At 41.7% G+C, this 18,645-nt stretch overlaps 1 protein-coding gene across 3 annotated transcripts in view; it reads left to right on the forward strand.

Moving 5' to 3' along the window:
• Positions 1-7,913: 7,913 nt before the first annotated feature.
• The window catches only part of PAPLN (papilin, proteoglycan like sulfated glycoprotein), a 60,286-nt gene continuing 49,554 nt past the window's right edge, over positions 7,914-18,645 (forward strand). The window contains exon 1 of one of the 3 annotated variants that reach the window (XM_061376355.1): positions 7,914-8,858. Coding sequence is in view for 1 of the 3 variants with exons in the window: in XM_061376354.1 (XP_061232338.1) it covers positions 9,570-9,578 (9 nt within the window). In the remaining 2 variants the exon portion in view is untranslated. Of the gene's footprint in view, positions 8,859-9,360; positions 9,579-18,645 lie in introns of those variants that run through there. The other 2 variants (XR_009728921.1, XM_061376354.1) reach the window with 2 other exon arrangements.

The following is an 18,645-nucleotide window of genomic DNA, read 5'->3' on the forward strand; positions in this document are numbered from 1 at the left end:
GGTTTTAGTCTCAATTTTCATTACAATAGTGTTAAATCCTAATGACTCCATGTTTAGTATGCTAGAGTTAAACCTCTGCTGAATATAACACTTTTTTAAAGCAAAGAGCTGTGTTTTGGCACTGGATTTACTTTTCTGAAGCAGAAGTAATGTGTATAAGTGGACCAGGAATTAGGAGAGAGAAATGCATGTGGGGCATCAGGGTGAGAATTGCATGTCAGAGGTTTTGCTTTCAGCTTTTCTTCCATCTCTCCTAAGCAGCATTTGGGGTAGTCAGTGCCAATTCCAGTTTAGAGCAGGTGACTTTTCACTCCACAGTCAATAACAGGAGATCTCAGCAGGGAGTGTGGAGGGAGTGCTGACAGAAAAATCCAGAATGTTTAAATGGAGAATAGCTGGAATAGTTCCAGCAGGATCTTTCTTCATGTTGGCTGTGATGTATCCAGCTTACTTCTTCCCTCCAAAGCTTTGCTGTATGGTTATCTCTGCCCAGCAAGCTCCCCCTTCCCCATGAGGGCTGACATTTGGGACTTCTCTGTTTTCGTCCCTGGGGGGCTCAGGCTCTGTGTGGCATCAGGAGCCCAGGCACACTGGGCTGCAGAGGGCACTAACCACAGTGGGTGCAGTGTGGGTGCAGAGGGGACTAACTACACTGAAAGCAGGGACTCAGCCCAGGGGCAAAGAGAAACCTGGCTGCTTTAACTTCCCCATGGAGATTTGGGCAGGGGCAGAACAGTTCAGCAAGACCTTCTCATAGGACTCGGTCCAGCACTGGTGAAAATAGTTGCAGTTTTGTAACTGCAATAAAAGTACTAAGATCAGGCACAGAAATAACTAGTTATTGTTCCTCCTCTGCTTCCCCTCCCTGCCCCCCCACCCCCGCCACGTTAGTCTAGGCCTGAACAAAACCCTTTGGAAATTAAAATCTTCCCATTAATTTGACTGAGCTCTGGGCCAGACCTTCTGAGCAGAGGGCTGCTGTTTGTGTGGCAAACAAAGCGCTGGGACGTCCATGGGGAATAGCTTTTTCCGTGAATAGCTGTAAGTGGGAGCTGTGACAACATGTTTTTTTTTAATTTGTGGCATCTAGACTTTTATTTTTTGCTATTTTGGGTGGAGCAGATTGGAATATCTGGAAAACATTTGGTAGATCAGAGACTGTCCTTTATGCTTTCATATGTAATCTGCATACAAATGACAAGCCTTGACCCTTTGCTCACCAGTGACAGCTTGGGGAGCACAAGAAATTAACATTAATCACTATATTTGTTTGTATAAGAATGGAAAATGTTTTCTCTTGAAATGAATTCTCTAGCTCAAATCTGCTTACCACCTGTGGTTTCTCCTACTTTTTATATATCATTAAAATGTAAAACCAACAATAAAAGGAAAACAAACAGCTGAGGGAGCGTCTGTTGTGAATAAGGCATTGCCTCATGTAATACATGTATATTTTATTTTTTGAGTATGTGTATGCTTGCTAAATATAATTATTCCTCTTTAAATCCTATGCAGCAAAGAATGGACTAATGGAGACCCTCCAGATCTCTCTGTGCTCCCAGGTTAATCTCCCTAAATGAGATTCTCTTTGTGGCTCCCAAGTTCACCCTACGTAATATTTAAATCCATGATACAGGAAAAGAAAATGGGATTGCAGTGTCCTTATGAGGAGTTTCTTAATTAGCAGGATTCAAAGTGTCTATTTTTAAAGAAAGCTGTGAGAATCATTTCATTCAAACATCCTAAGATTTGAGGTGGGACATTCAAAAGCCTGGATGCATTATCCAATGCTAGGAAAAATTAATATAACATTCTTTCCTTTCCATTAGACCTGTGTCCTGGTTTTGCTTCTGTGTGTTAAACTTGGGAGTAGTTTGGCTGGTTTAAAATAGATGTATGATCCATTGCATGTAGGTCCTCTGTTTTTTATACACAAATCTTTGTGTATCCAAGTATAGTCTTAGCAATGGATTAGTGCCTTCACTGGTATCCTGAGGTGCAGTGTATTGCAGTGCTGTTCAGAGCAAAGTTTGCATGGAATTAGTCACAGTACTTTGAAGTTGGTTTTGCATTTTGAACAGCAACATGATCAGCGTGTGCTGCTTTTCTTCTTTAAATGCCCAAAGGATGAAGAGCTGAAACTTGTGTGTAGTATCAACAGCTTCTTCAGAAAGTTGGCCTGAATAAAAGTCTTGCCTGATTTGGGTGAGAATCAAAATAAATATGAAGTGACAGGCTTACCGTTTCCTTCATCTTGGAAAGAGATGAAGAGAGGTGTCTAATTCTTTGAATAAAAAAAAGCCAATTTATTTGAAGGCTGTCTTGGAGAGAATTGGCTCAGTAGTCAAGAAGGGACCAAGAGAAAGAGGACACAGCCAGACCGAGTACCTGTGATCTGGTCTGTTTCTGGAGCAGATTATAGCAAAGTACTGATGATTGCATTGGTTTTCACTGTTCTGGGTTGCATTATATAGAAGGGAGACTGGATAGGAATTAAGCCAATACTTCCCTTTCTGTGACCTTCAGCAAGAATGTTTTTGGGAGAGGGGAAGGTCATTGAATTCTTCACATGAGCATATGAGCTGATGGGCGGGAATCCAGGGCTCACAATGGACAAGAAACTATGCTGGTGAATCAAAAGTAGAAGCTGAGTGTAAATGAAAAGAAGCATAAATGTGTTGGAGCATACTCACTTACTGAACAAGCGCAAGTGAGCTGCGTCTGTGCAGCTAGGAAAACATGAGGAAAACCTCTCAAAAGTGGACCAGAAGTCCCCAAAACTTTAAGAAAGCACGGCTCTAAGGCCCCTATATGAAAGAGGTGAATGAGCCTTACGTGACACATTGCCAGTCACTGCTCATGAAAACCTGCCTTTGGAAAGATCTCCAGATTTTAAAAATACAGTGTCTCCAGGAGAACTTGTGAAGGTCAGCAGATGGAGTTTCATCCTCTAGACTAAAAATCATGGAAAATGTGAGCACAACGTATAGGTGATTGTTTCAGAAATCTGGTCTAGGTCTGTGTGTGTCTAGTTCTCTACAGTGATGATTTTGTAGTCCCCAAGGTCCTGGTTTAGGGTCTTTTCAGTTATGTACTAATAATCCTGTCAGTACTGGAGTCTATTTTCCATACATCTTACCTCAGTTTGCTCTCTTGCATTGCTGACTTCAGTGGCTGCACGCTGGCAAATCACAATAAAATTGTCTCTGCTAGTAGTGGGATCTGTGCTAAAGTTTCACAGGGATACAACTCCTGCAACAGTCCTCAGTGCTTGAAAGAGTTCATGAGTAATAGCCAGGGCTCTGGAGTAGATGTAGGCCAGTATAAGAGTTGCTGCAAGACTTTGATACATTTAAGTTTTTGAGCAGAACTCATTTGCATGTAATATACTTTCCACCTTTCCTCTAAGGGCTTTGCAATGTCTCCTAAATATGAAATCGAGCTTTTTTTCCTGAAGGACTGGCAAGGGTTCATTCTGTATACTGAGACGCTGTGATTCAGAGGGCTAAATGACGTGCCTATCCTGTGATAGTGAGTGAGAACCTGGGAAGAATGGAGATACTGCTGTACTATTCATGTTTGGCAAAAGCTCAGTTCAGATTGAATCAAATTTTACTTTTCTGTGTTTTCTTTAAAAGAATAATAAGAAAAAAATCAGTATGTATAAAGATGCATTCTTTTCTGAAGAATGAAGCCTCCTGTTCTCAGACCCTGTGCAGTTGATGGAAGGAGAGGGTTAGAGATTATGCTATAGTGTCCCCAGTAGCAGCGAACTTGATTTGACATCCCAGAGACCTTTATTTCTTGATCTTGTTATTCAGTCACCCGCACACTTACTTGGATGTCAGACTGCTGTTCAGTATTATCCTGTGCTCAGAATAATTTGAGCATATCCCCTGAGCAAAATGCCCAAAGTAGCAGGTTCACCTGTTCCCCAGTATGTGAATGGCTGTCCGCTGCCCTTGGTTAGGCTATTGCACCTACCTAAGAAGCTGGATATTAATCTGAAAGCAAAACAAGGCAAACATCCCGTTTTTAAGCCTGTGACCCCGCCATAATCATAACCTTGCTGATCCTTGTTCTTTGGCTAAATGACTAAGGGAGTGATCAAGAATACCAGTTTGCAATGTATTGCTATGCTATGGTTTCCTGATCACAGTAGTCTCCTGGGAGGTTCAGATCTCCTAAACAAACTGAACATAGATCCTTCGGTTCCTTAGGTCAATGCTCAAGCTACTGAGACCAGCTTCTCTTGTGGAGGGTTTGTGAGTCTTGTCTGAGTTTCTTGGATGCTGCTCAGGAGGAGGGTAGACGAGGTAGAAGAGTTGAGTGATATACCCCCCTGGGAAGAAGGAGAGGTGGGGAAAGAAGATGTTTCTTGTTTTGTTCTTATTTCTCACAAATTAACTTCCTTGAAGTCAAGTAATTTTGCGCATGTCAGGAACTGGTGACTGATCTCCCTGTCTTTATTGTGATTGATAAGCTTTTCTGTCGTACTTTCTTCCCTTGTCCTGTTGAGGATGAGGCGTGATAAGTTAGCTTGGTGGGCATCTGGTGACCAGCCAAGGTAAACCCACCACTAAGTTGTAACTGTTAGACAGCCATAACTAGTTAGACTGGAACTGTGTCCAGTAAAGCATGCAGATCTGAAAACAGTCTGTGACAGTAAGGAATCCTGGTTGGTTGTTTCCTTTAAAGGTACTTCTGGAAGAGAAAACATTAGTGTTATTACTGATCTCTGACCACATTAGTGTTGCAATCCCAGTGCCACAGCTCCTGTAGAGATTGCTTCTTGCCAAAAGCACTTCACTGATGGGATTGGAAGGGATATCTTGCTCAGCACTATCCATCATCTCAGCTGTTTCTCCTTGATGATGGTGATGCCATTTCCTCCAGGCTAGCAACTGGATAGAATAGTGGCAAGAGGCAACTGCCTGTAGTCCTGACTGTATTATCTTTGTAGTGGGCTGTGAGTGTTTTATCAAGAGATGAATCAGTGGGTTATCTTAGTTTCACTAAATGGTAGTGGTTGAAAACAATTTCAACACAGGGAACATGTCCTTTCTCCCAGAGAAAAGGTACACATGCAGAACACACGTAGTTTCTGGGGACCCACAGGGCAAAGTTTTACTTTATATTTGCATTGTCATTTGCCTGGTAGGAACTGGCCTCAAGTTCAAATATCACACTAATAGCTTCTGATTTTGTCATGTTTCTACTAGAACCAGGAAGTGTCATCATCATGGCTTGACTTTGCGAACGAAGATTTGGGAAGGGCATTTACCCACGCTTACTACAAGCGCGCTGATGACTAAGAAGGCCAATGTGGGATAGGCAAATCCGGCTACAAAAAGCACAGCAGAAGGTCTCCTTGGGTGGAACAGGTGGGGCGCAATTCTTCCTGTGTTGTCTTTTCTCCTCGAGACTAGTTCTTCATGAACTCTCAAAGGAGTCAGCAGCATTATGTATGGTGTGCCTCCAAGTCTCCCGATTGGAGGCCAAGGTGGACCACTGATGGTAGTCAATATGGCCAAGGCTAAGGTATTGCTTCAGGGAGAAAAAAAAAAAAATAAAATCTGGATACACCTTTGGAGGCAGGTGTATGCCTTTGTCTCTTTGTTTTTAATTGACCGCAATAGAAGATGCCCGTTGGCCGCGGCTAGCCAACCAGGTGGAGGGGGAGATGAGCTTTGGTTAGGCCACCTTTTCTAGGCCTCTCTCCATATGGAGCAAGCAGTGCTGTCCTTGAAAAAGGCTGCTTGGTCATTCAGGATGCTGCCGAACAAGACTGTCATCTCCTGGGTCAGACTTGAGCGACCAATGTCCTGAACCGCCTGCATGCAGGGTTGGGTCTGCGACTTCCAGTGCACCTTATCACCTGCCGTTTCGTCCCTCGCCTGTCGCTGCAGGGCTTTGCAAGTGTGGGTAAACCCTTCGGGCCTGCGCAGTGGATTTATTTTAGGTGAGGCACAGCGTGCGCAGAACTGGCCTCACCCTTTACACCTGAGGTTTATCTGCCAGGGCCTAGCGAGCTTGGACGGTGACAGCAAAGTCCTCAGGTTGTAGGTTTAATTAGAGTATCCTTCTCTTAGATGGATGGCCTTACAGGGCTACATGAGCTCCATCTGCCCGGGTTTGAAGTTGGAGTTGTCCTTCTCCTAGGATGGTTGCCTGAAGGCTAGTGAGCCCATCCTGCCCATGGACACACTTTGTCTGACCCTTCATTTGAGAGCTGACTGGCATGGGAGACCCTACCGGAAGCATAAGCCACCACCAGCATAACTCCCAACTTCTCAAGGGCACGCAAGCTTTTTCCCCACGACAAGGGGGTGTCCGTGAAAGAGAGAACCAGGAAGTGTAAGCAGATTTTAATTTCCTTTTGTTAGTAAAAATAGTGTCTTCAATGTCTCATGTTGCTTAGTTGTGGTAAAAATCTGGTTACTTCTTGGTTTATTTCAGTTCCTTTCAGGAGGTTGGTTATTAAGTCTTTATGGGGTTAAAAATCAATCCAGATGTGTTTACACAGTATCTGCTTTAATGCAGTAGGCACAGCTGTTTTTTGGATGTATCCTGGCTAGATTCCAACATGAGCAGTCACATTTTCCCCATCTGAACTCCCTTGTAGTTTTAACTGTCAACAAGAACACAAGAGCCACAAGAACATTACTAAGCTTGCTATTTCCAAAAAACATACATTGAGGGCTCTGCTGCTGTGAGAAGAAATTTTAAGAATCAGATACTTATAAATTCATCTGGAGTGCTCATGGGGTTTTTGCCTAGTAGCTTCTGAGCTTTTTGGGTTGGATTTTGAGCCTTTTCTTGCCAGTGATACAAGGCTCTAAAAGCTTTAAATTGATTTGAAAGTGTAATTTATTCACATAAGGTCAAAGGTGCAGGTTTTGGTTTGTTCAAATATCATGAAGTTTAGGATATAACTGTGGCAGCTAGCAGGATGGCAGTAGCCAATGGCCAGTTGAGAGTATGGGTGGATAAAGAAAAAGCATGCATTAATCTAACGACTTTCTGATGGAAAAAAAGCACCCACAGCTTGGCCCAAGGCCTGAATTTATTTTTTTAAAGGAAAATTTAGGTCTAAAGGGGCAAGCCAATAATTTGTGTCCTTAATTAGCCATTAACAGTGTTCAATTATTGTCTCTCCTGACATGGGCAGCATAGGTAGCCATGAATCAGCACCACCATTAAGCATTCTTCTGGGCTGTGTTATATCTTTCAGCCTTTTGGGGTTCCCCTGCTTCTTGGTGGAGGTGCTGCTGTTTTCCTGTTAGGGTTTATCCTTGTTTATTGTGTCTAAGTTAGCTTGGGCAGGAAAGTATGGGATTGCTTTTGCATGTGGAAAATACGTGACTTTTATTCAAACTGTCCCCTGTGGGATGTGTAGCAGTAGGATTTGAGTACTGTGTATCTTTGGTGGCTAGTTGCCAGACAGGGATTGACCAGCAGGGATGAAAAGAGCTGTGGCGCTAGAATAAAATTGCTTCTGTGTCACCTGGTGCATTTATGAGGCTGCTAGAAACTTTCTCTTCTGTTTGGAGCTGTGTGTGTCTAGGCTTGTCAACAGTTGACAAGGATATTTTATCTTCTTATCATCTGAAGTAGTAGTGTGGCCAAGAGGAGAGTAGTGGAGATTTCATTGCACACATTGATGTCTTCCTTGGAAGATCCAGCACATGGAGTTACCTGAAGGTAGAAGCTTCATCTTTCCATTTGAAAGCAAGGTTTTGTTCATCATGGTTTCAAATGAACTACTGATGGAAAAAGGACTCTGAAACTGGAAGGCAAACAAAAACACCAACCCAAAGACTTTAAAACTATTCTCATAATCTTGGAAACCTCAGTCATAACATTAAGTAGAGTTGAAATGCTGGTAGCTGTTAACAATTGCTGGATAAGAATTATTTTTATAGATCAGTGGTCTCTGTATTTCAATATTTGTTTTATGCTAAGCAGAGGACAAAATCAGTAGGGTGGAATTATCTGTTTTCAAGATAAAACAACAGCAGCAACACGTAAGTTGTTATGCAATGATTCCTCTAGTATCCACATGAATAACAGCACAAGTTTTTCCTTGTAATGCATCCAACTAGATTCCTTTTCCCTTAACAGTTTTTCAATTGCTAAATTGTTCCTTTATGGGTTTTTTCTGAATTGCAGGACATTTGTTAGAGGAAAAAAAATAGAGAAACCTGAGCTGCTTTTGTCTTTGGTTAAATGCAGATCTGTGCTGGTATTTTCAGACCTTGGGGATCTGCTTAGCCCTGCCCAGAGCCAGATCTAGCTGTGAATTGTATTTATGTTCAAACTTTCTTTGGTCAAAAACGTATCTGGGAACTGTGATTCAGGCTTTAATTTTAAACTTAAGTTAAATAATTTTTCTTCTAGAGCTGGGAGCTCACTGAAGATGAACACTGAAGGGATCTGTGGATAACTGTCTCTCTTTGGATATGCTGCCTACAGCTAAATTGAAACTAGCTACAAAGGGCCCCACCCCTGCAGTAACTTAAGGCACAGTTTAGAGCTAGTGTGTGCACTCATACACAGACTACAGGAGCTAGAAAGAATCCCAAAGCATGCATGTGTGTGTGCACGCTTTCAACTCTGGCTTTCCCAAGCAAAACCGAAAACTCTTGTGAAGAAACAGAGGCTGAAGGGGTTAAATGAAATATAACTCTCTTTTTCCTGTACAGTAAGGATTAGTAACCAAACAGAAGCCGGAGAGAAGAGCACTTAAGAGCCACTGTTTGAACCAGAACATAAGAAAGTGGTTTTTCAAGATTTGCTGCAGAGTGGTGCAAGTATCTCCAAGTTTTGCGCTCACCTTTTACAGGTTCACACAGAAGGTAAGAGTCGACTTTGTATTCTGGGCTGCCTCCTGATCCCTCTCTTTGGATATCTATTATCGATCAGTCTTTTCAGCGCTGTTTGTCATTTTTAAACCATTTTTAATTCCCCACTCTTTTTTTTTTTTTTTTTTTTTGCTTCAGTTAAAAGAGTGCAGGAAAGAGGAGAGAGACCAGAGTCCTTATGACTGCAAAACTGTATTTCCTAGAAGTGAGGGATGAAGACATGCTGTGTATTCGGTGAACATTAATCCCTTTTACTTGCAGTTAATTGCACTGAGACTTAATGTAATCAGAACCGCTTTCCCTGACATCGTGCTTGTAGGGAACAGGGGAGTGGAAAGAACATTACCGGTTTGATAGGATGCTGGATGAGCCTGGGAGAATCAGACATAGGTGCTTTGGAATAAAATCCTGCCTAGAATAAAAGGGCACCAAGACTCTCATACCCCCTAACTATCACCCCTGTGAACAAAACTGCTTCTGTTTGTATGCTAGCAGGTGCTGAGGGGAGGGAGTGTCTCCTAATCAATCTTGCATTGCTTTCAGCTGTATGAGATGGGATCCTTTGGGAGGCCCAGCTAAATGATGCTGTCAGAGCCAACAGACCTGTTTGTGAGAGGGGAGGTTTGTAGGACCAGATCTCTCATCCCTGAGGAAGACTGATGTGTGAAACAGGCCAAGAAGGTAGCTCCAGGGACCTGTCCTTGGATGGAGATGGTAATGGGCTGGTAGCAGTATAGAGAGGTGTAGGTTTTCCTTATGCTCTGGTGTTCCTTGTGGATGGTCAGGTGGAGCTGTTGATTTAAAAACTGCATTTCAAAGCTTTGGTAAAGGTTTCCAGTGTTGTTCCCAAGACTAGGAATAACCTGTGTTAGTACAGAAGCTTAGGGAGATGGTATGTTTCTTTAGGTCTGACTGTAGAGACCTTCAAAAGGGTTTGTAAACACCTTTGCTTATTACTTTTGGAAGTGTCTTCATAAGGCTTGGAGTTTCTTTTATTGTACTTGTGAGGGCCCTTCAACAGCTTTTCTGTAAGCTGGCTTGTGATTTAGATGTTTTTCTCCTGGCTTCTTATGAGATGTAGCACCCTCTGCAATGGCAGAGCATTTCCCAGTGTGTTTAGGTAGAGCAGCCACGAAAAAACATTCTTCCTGAGATGCAGCGTGTTGATGAGCCAATGTGCTGCACAGCTCTGTGTGTGTGTGGACATTCAGGACAAACACTGCTGTTACAGGGAGCAAAAGGAGGTGTTTGTGATGTGGAACAAAGGTAGGTAGGACCATATGTCTTTGGCATGACACTAGCTTAAAGTAATATTTATGTTAGTAAATGAATTTAATAATAAATGCAAAAAAATAAAACAGAGCAAATTTGGTATCTTTTGAAGTTTTGCTTTTAGCATATTTTCCTGTCCTGTGTGAGATAATTGAGACTTCTTTTTCAGGCATATTCTCAGGTTCTCACACACTGTGGGGCATCCTGACACCTCAGGGGTGTTTGGTTTTAAAATAGCTTGTTTCATGAGTGTAAATGCTTGATGGCTTCACAGGAATTCTGGGACTGGGACAGTTCCTTTGTGGTATTTGCATATTCTGAATCCATTTGCTAGTAAACAGTCCACTCTAACCTTTGAGAAAAGGTGAGTGGTGACTGACGTGAGGTGATTTTCAAGCAATGATGTAGGGTTTTGTTTGCTGTTGTCTCTATGGATATGTACTAAAAAGAATATTAAGTATAAAACTAAATTGTGTTAAGTTTAAGGGAAAGTAGCAATCATTATGCTAAAGAGGAGCTGGAGAATGGATGATCTCAATCTTGCTGTTCAATGAATGTAACTTCTGATGTAGGTATTCATGTATCTTTGTTTTGGGGATGGGCTTTCTGGGATCCAGCTGCTTACCAGCTTGGTAAAAGAGAATGCTGGTAGAGCTCATCTAATCTAGTTGCTTCAGGGGTTACTTGTCTCAAAAATTAGGCACCAAGATTCAGCTGGAGTTTATGTGAATGGCTGTGCCCTGACTTGCCAAAAGGGTTTAGGAAACAGGAAAGGAGTTATGTTGTTGCAACTGGTTTTCTTGGTAGTACTTGAGTTTGAGTTTAAAGAACAATTTTTATTTTTAAATAACACAGATGTTCTGTTAAAATATGGAACCTGGGGGAAAAGCCCCTCTGATCTTGGTTGAGGGCTCCTTCTTCTGTATGCAGTGCTAAGTAATGCAAAATACTGTTTTGTGCCTCAGAACAGGTAGGGCTTAGGCTGCCAGAAGGCTCTCTTCAGGGGGAGCTTTATATGTTAAAAAAATGTTAACCAGTGATTAGTTCATGTATGTACCTTGTGACTCATCAATACACAGCAAACAAATAGCTTTTTTCATAAGAGGATGAGAGCTGCTGTTCTGTAGAAGAACAGCACCTAGAATGCATAGGATGCAATTACAGTAGCCCTCATGATTAATGCTATGGGCTCATCATTAGCTGAGAGAAGGGGGAAATATTCTCCTAGTGGCATATTGATGCTCAGTGAAGTCCAGAGGAAATAAGTTGCTTTGCTCTTTGGTCTGTGGAAAGGATTATACAAAACTGATGATAAACCCTTCGGTGTTCCCAGCATAGTCTTTGGGCCAAGACAGTGATGGATGATTGCTCTGATCCAATGCAGTCGTTTGCAGTTATGCCCATGGTATGATGGACTTGTCAAAAGAACTTACTTCACTGGAAATGATACTCTGCTGGATACAGCTTCACTATCTCATTTTTTAACACTCTTGGATCTGAAATGTGACTTGGTTTGCTCTGGTCTTGTCTTAGACAACAAAAATTAATGGTTACTAGATGTTTGAGAAGGGACTTTAGTATAAAAGGATTTGAGTGGGTACCTGCTCACATGCATGGTCTTGTGAGCAAAACACTAATTTATGCTTTCTTGCACAGTAACAAGCTCACCTTCTTGACATGTAGAGATGACAGAGAAAACAAGCACCATCCGTGGATTGCTTATTTCTCTGCCTAGCCCTTAAAGCAGTAACTGGAAGCTCCCGTTTGGGCATCTGTGGGAGAAAACAGCTTCAGAGCAAAGAACCAATTTATTTATAGATTACACTGTTGTCATTTTGCTGTGATCACACAGTCGAGCATGTGCTTCTTTTGAGAACTCTCCAGGCACTGCAGTGTGATCACACTCTCTTAAGATAATTTTTTTATGAAGTTAATTTTTAGTGACAGATAAAAGATGCTACAGCTGTATCCTTAGAGACTGCAGCCCAGACTCCACTAGCACACATTCTGTTTCCTAAATTTGTTAGTCAGAAGTTCGGGTTGGTTTGTTTGGTTTTCTTCTTTTCATTTCTTCTATCTCTCTTCACGTTTGTCATCTTTCCCTTGAAGAGGAATGTAAGTAAGCCCTCTGACTTCTCTGAGGGAATTCGTGCTTCATGCCACTGAAGGTCTGTCTGCATTGCAGTCAGTAAGGGTGATTCCTTAGGGAAGAGATGTACCCATACAAGTGTGGCATGCTTGGCATGTTTACTGAGATAAGTGTGTGTGTATATATATATATATATATATATATATATATAAAGGTGAGTTAGCATTAATAAAAAAAGAGTACCTTGGGTTCCACAAACAGTGTAGGGGCAACAACAGTCAAAGCCCACATGAGGTTCAGGGTAAATACTCTCATGTTTTCCTGTCCATGTTATTAGTCATAGAATCATAGAATAGTTAGGGTTGGAAAGGACCTTAAGATCATCTAGTTCCAAACCCCCTGGCCATGGGCAGGGACACCTCACACTAAACCATCTGACTGAAGGCCTCGTCCAGCCTGGCCTTGAACACTGCCAGGGATGGAGCATTCACAACCTCCCTGGGCAACCCATTCCAGTGCCTCACCACCCTAACAGGAAAGAATCACCTTTAAATAGTCACCTTTAAATAAATTTGTTTGGGAACACAGGTGTTCCCTATGCATACTGCAAGCACACTTGAACACGGTGCTAACATTTTTTTAAGTGAACAGAGATGTAGGTATTGCAAAGAGAGGCAGAAAAAGCCACATTGCTTTGAAATTGTCTTTTGACAATTTTTTACTTAAGACAATTTTGTTTTCTTTTTTAACCCCTTGCACAGTGCAGAAGATTGCCATGTTTATATTTAGGATGGACTGAAGACAAAATTGGAAGCGATTTTCCAGCTTTGAAATCCTTTCTTCTCCTAAAGAATTCTCTAAGATTTGAAGTGAAAGGGATTAGTCTCAGCTAGCTAATGTGTTTGTAAACAGCAGCAGTGCTCGGTGTTTTAGATCAAGCTAAATCACTTATATAAATGAAGCTTGAGCTGTGATGGGACAGTAGTAAATTGCTGTTAGCCATTCCTCTTCAACTATGTTAGTGTTTGGACTATTATATCCTTGTCATATATTTTCCATAGGCAGTGTGTGGCTTCTTATTGCAATTAACTGTCTAAATGAGTCTGTGTGCACTTGTCATTATCCCTACCTGCTCCCAGATTTAATTAACAGCTAAGCACAGTGAGAGTACCAAAATAGAAGGCAGAATCCTATCTTTGCTCCTTATAATAAATCTCTAGCTGCAGACCTAATAGTGGAAGGCTAGTTGCAGAAAATTGATTCTCAACTGATATTAAGTAGAGAGAAAATTGTCCTCATCAAATATTGTATTAGCTCCTGCAAGGGACTGCCATAGTGACTATGTTTACTTGAAACATGCTGCTTCGCTGACCTAAATCTTAAATACTTCATTGTGTATTTTGGAGAGGGGGAAAGAAGCAAGTCTGCCTCTTCCCCACCTCCCAACAGGGCATGGTGTGAGGTCTTACTAGAACTTCTGTGTGTTTCACGGTCTGCTCTTGCAGCTAATTATTTTCAGCTACAGTTCTGTGTGATTTCGGTGTCCAAATTAAAACCCTATAGCAGAGGCTGCTATAGTTTTCCCAGGTGCTGCTGAACTTGGTATTGCTGTAGAATTCCTCTGTAAAAACATTACCAGTTTCAGTCAGCCACATTAAACAATGGCCTAGTGCAGATTTACGTGCCTGCAATGGATCAGGCTGAAGGCTAAGATGAAAGCTTATTGATGGAGCAGTCTGGAAGATGCTTGTATGTTGCCACTACTCAGTTCTTCAGGCAGCTGGTGCTCTGCTGCCGCACTTCTTACTAAGTTCTTGTAACTATTCTCTTTTTTCATTTAACAAGGTGAATTTTAAAGTTGTTCTAGCTAAAGTTTATCTTTCATAATATGCATAATATGGCTAAAAGTATCCCTCAGCAGGAATACTTTTTGATGAGGATTCTGCTACTGCTAGCATGTATTTAAAATGAAGAAATCTGGATACCAATGGTAAAAATATCTCCATAAAACTTGTACTTAGGCAACTTGTGTCTTGGTTTTCTTTATTCTCTCTCCTTTCCTACTAAGCCCTTTCAGTCAGTCTTGTGTTTAAACACATTATAAACATTTCTCCCTGCTTTTTATATAAACAGCTGTTTATAAATGTGGCTCATTGCATGGTCAAGGGAAAGGAAATTCAGCATCCTCCCACTTTACAGGCACATGCACACTAATTGGCTTATCTGCCCTAGCCCAAAGGACATCAGGCCCAGGATTTTCTTTGGAAAAATGTCAAACAAAAGGTTGTTACTGTAGCTGGGGAAGAAAACATACGTATTAAGAAGTATCTTGAATGTGATTTCCTCTGCCTGAAAGGGTGACTGGTTTCTTAGTTCCTCTGGGCTATGTGATGTGGTTCTCATGCTCTCCTAACTCATCTCCCAGCAAAGTAAAAGGAGGTTTTTCCCTATCCTTAATCTCTGCTCCACAGTGCTCTTTTCTCTCCTTGCCTTTGTCTTATCTTTTTGCTGTGTGTACATATTTTCCCTTTCTAACTTTTCCACCAAAAACTTGAAAGATGCTTCTTTGTAGACAAGGCAAGCAAAAGCAAGCTGCAACAAAGATATACTGGAGCTTTTGAGAGCAAAGCAGAAGTAATCATGTCTTTGGAAAATGAGACTGAAATGAGACTGGAAGATAAAAAGCTTTGAGTCAGTGGCTAAAAAGAATCCATGCCAGTAAATAACTGGGCAGCATATCACCATCCTTTCTGACTTACCACCTCCTTCAACCAAACTCCTGAAAATATAACGACTGAGTGAGATAGGATGTGTTAAAGAGGAGTGGAGTTGGGAGTGGTGGAAAGGGAAGGAAATTCTGGAAAGGTACGAGTAGCAGGATCATAGTGACAACTTTGGCTTTAGTGCTGGATGTGCTAAACTTTACTGTAAGCAATTTGTATCTATGTTGCAACAGGCAAATATTGGAGTGTCCAATTGGCAAATGCTGGAGTGTCCAACTTGCCTGTGGCTTCTGTGTCAGAGCTAACTCAGGTGGGAATAATAGATTCACACTAGGTAATTCAAATCACCAGCTAGGAGACAAAATGAACCCAAGGACTTGCTGCACCTAGTATTGCTGGGTGGCTTTGCTGCTTATTGCATGCCCAGCTAAACCTTGTCTGGCAATAGAAAAGTTTTAACCCTCAAAGGGTCTTTTTATCTTCTACCTGTGAACCATCCCTAGAACAGTCCCTGACTCCCATACATGATACATGTCTTTGGCCAAAGGTTGATTTAGAAATGTAGCTCCCAGGCAAAAGAAGACTAGTTTGTCTGATGTGCTAAACAGAGACAAGCCATGTAGTGCTGGCTTCTAATTATTTTAAAGAAAAATAGAAAAACCCAGACCGATAAATCTGTGAGCAATGGGACTCCTGGAACCTGTTTTATTCCGACTTTGTGATCTGATTCTGTAGTCTAAATGGCTTAAGCAAGGCTGAGTTATTTGTAATATTTCTTTCCAGTTTGGATTCTTCCTTCTTCAAAGGAAAAAGTCATCATATAAATGGGTTGAAAGTCCAATATGCCTCTTCATCCCAGCCCAGTATCTTTTCCCTCAAGCAAAAGTTAACTTTATGCTTTTGAAACCCTGAAATTAGCCAGCTGATTCAGTTATTTTTACCTATACATACAGGCAGTGTAAGTCTTGTTTACCTATGAGCATGGATGTTGAGAACTTCTTTGGAAAAGAGGCCAAGTCGAAGTAAGCAGTCTTGAACCTTCTTTGTGCATTGGAAGGCAGGATTTACACACTTAAATTAAATATGGGAGTCATTAAAACTATCCTTGATTTCTGAAACATACTGCTGGTCTTAATGAAGATTTGACTGATCTTGCTGAGTCTGCCTGGCCCTGAATAAGAGTTTGTGACTAAATAAAATATTTTTGCAGCCATTACAGAGAAAACTCTAAGGCTGCCCATCTGTCTTTTCTACACCTTCTATTTGTAGGTGTAGGCAAATATGTATTTGTAGGCAAAAGCTTCTTTCTTGAGTGGGTTCAGTGTTAAGCCCTGAGGGTTAATAAGGGTGCTTATCCTGGTTTTCAGTTGTACTGGAGCTCCTGCGTTCTGTCCAGAGTTATGAAATTCTAGCCATCTCCTTTGTGGTGTCCTCTCCAAAGTGCCAGGGAGAAGTAGGCACTGTGGAGGCAGCTCAGAAAGGGCACCAGAACATTATAGAATTATTGAATAGTTAGGGTTGGAAAGGACCTTAATATCATCCTTTCAGAGTTTCTGAAATTTCTGCAAAATGTGGCTTGATCCATGCTGGTTTGAAATAGAAGTAAGGGTCCAGAGCTCCTGAAGTCAGACTCCAGTTTGAACTTCTCCAGTAGTTAGAGGAGCTTGGGTCAGCGTCTCTTGGATAAAGCAGCTTCATAGTTAGGGTCTGAAACTCAGTCATTTTGACCAAGCTTACAGATGGCTGGAACCAGGCATCACTTTGACCCTTTTTTTTCACCGTGAGCAGTTAATGTGTGTATGGAATGGAGGTAGGACACACCTCTAGCTCTGTTTGAAGATTCTGGTTGTTCCTCACTTATTGTGATCTGATTCTCATAATCCCTCTTGCTGGGATAACGTCATATTTTAGCCCTGTGGCAGGGATTCCTCTATGTGAGCTTTCCAGCAGCTGTTCCATATCTTGAGCATAAAGTCACCATTTCCCCTCAGGCCCTACTGCTGTTTCTGGGTAGAGGGGAGTGGAGATGCTGTTCTAGCACACAGTGGGAAAAGGGAGCTGGGGAGGGTTGAAGAGAATTGAGGAAGGGCAGGAGGCATAGGGAGCAGCAGCTGCTGTTGTTTACAAGTGAAAGCACTGCAAGACACTGTCCTTTTCATTCCTTCCCCCGCATACCCAGCCTTCAGTGAGGAGAATGGCAAACAAGCAGAATAAACATATGCTGCTGTATCCCAGGTGCTACAAGGAGTGAAAGCTGTTAAATCCGGAAACAGAATTTGACCTTTTTTTGAAGGTTTCAGACAGATTCTCCAGTCCCATCTGTGTTGTCTGTGGCTGAAAGGAAAGCAAAAGGGATCAATGCTGAATGCTACAGTAGAGGAAGCTTTTAAAATAACAAGTTTGTTAGAGCTCAGAGAATCAGGCAGAAGGTTTGTTTTGCAGTGGAGGATTTAATAGGATACAGAAGGCCCTGTTCTTCCTTCTGACCATCCTTCCGGGAATCTGTTGACTAGTTTAATAGGGCTGGATGGTCTAAACATTTGAAAGCTAAATTTGACATACGACAGCAATTCCCATGCAAGTGCAGCAGCACAAAAATACAAGCAGGCACCAAAACTGTGACATCTTGTGGCTTTGATACAGTCCCTCAGTATATAGGAGAGACGCTTATCAGTGCTTGTTTTCCCAATTACATTTTCCCTGTTCATTGCTATTTTGCATGAAGAATTTGGTGTGACTGGGTTTTCAGCACTTAGTAGTTTTTACATCTGAAAGAAAAATGTTGAAGAACAAGCTTTTTATCCCCAGCACTGTGAAAGTTCAGTGCCAAAACCCATGGTGTATATGGACTTAGGGAGTTGTAATGAGTTGTGATGCAGTGAGACCTAGCACTGTGAGAAAAATGGTTGCACGTTATAAAGTAACCTGAAATATGCAAATGCTTGATCAAGCAGGTTTCATTTTTGGGTGTATTTTGTTTCTGATTTGGTATTCTCATGAAACAATGACTTTATACACATTCTATATTTTATCTGAATTAAATAGGCCAGGAGCTGAAGGAGCTCACGGGCTTAAGGAGCTATATGAGAAGTTTTAATATTAAAACAGATGATACAGTGACTGATGATATAAGCATTTCTTCCTTGATGAGTTTATGCACAGAAGATTTCCCCATCCTCCCTCTTTCCTCTCCTTTCCCAAGTTAGGAAGCGTCTTAGACTAGGTTAAATAAGCTGGGAATATCTAGTCCATCTCTGCTTTCTGGGCTTAATCAACTGGTCATGAGGTCATGAGAAAATGGTCTTGAAAAACAGGCAGCCTCTTGTGGCTGAAGTGTCCACAGCTGTAAACGTTGGTGAGTGGTGGTTGGTATGGGCTTGGTTGGTGCAACTCGGGAAGGATAAAGTAACAACACGCAATGCACCAGTGAAGTATTGTGATTCCAAATGTGCATAATGCCCTGATTTTTAGTAACTGTTGTATCCTACTGTATGCTGCCATACCAGTCTGTGTGGCCTGATCACCTTTCTAGCTCTGTAAAAGGGATACAGCTACTGATGTTTGAATCTAGCTACAGCTGTGTGTGATTAACTGTAGGATTTTAAACAAGCAAGATCACACACAGACAGACATGATGTTTCACCAAGTCACCCAGAATGAATATAGGGTACATACATTTTAACTGTGGAATTTCTTA

Source organism: Neopsephotus bourkii, unplaced genomic scaffold (genome assembly GCF_033783945.1).
Source record: "Neopsephotus bourkii isolate Nb327-2 ecotype Australia unplaced genomic scaffold, CSIRO-AGI_Nbou_v1 NB_1707, whole genome shotgun sequence".
Taxonomy (NCBI): domain Eukaryota; kingdom Metazoa; phylum Chordata; class Aves; order Psittaciformes; family Psittacidae; genus Neopsephotus; species Neopsephotus bourkii.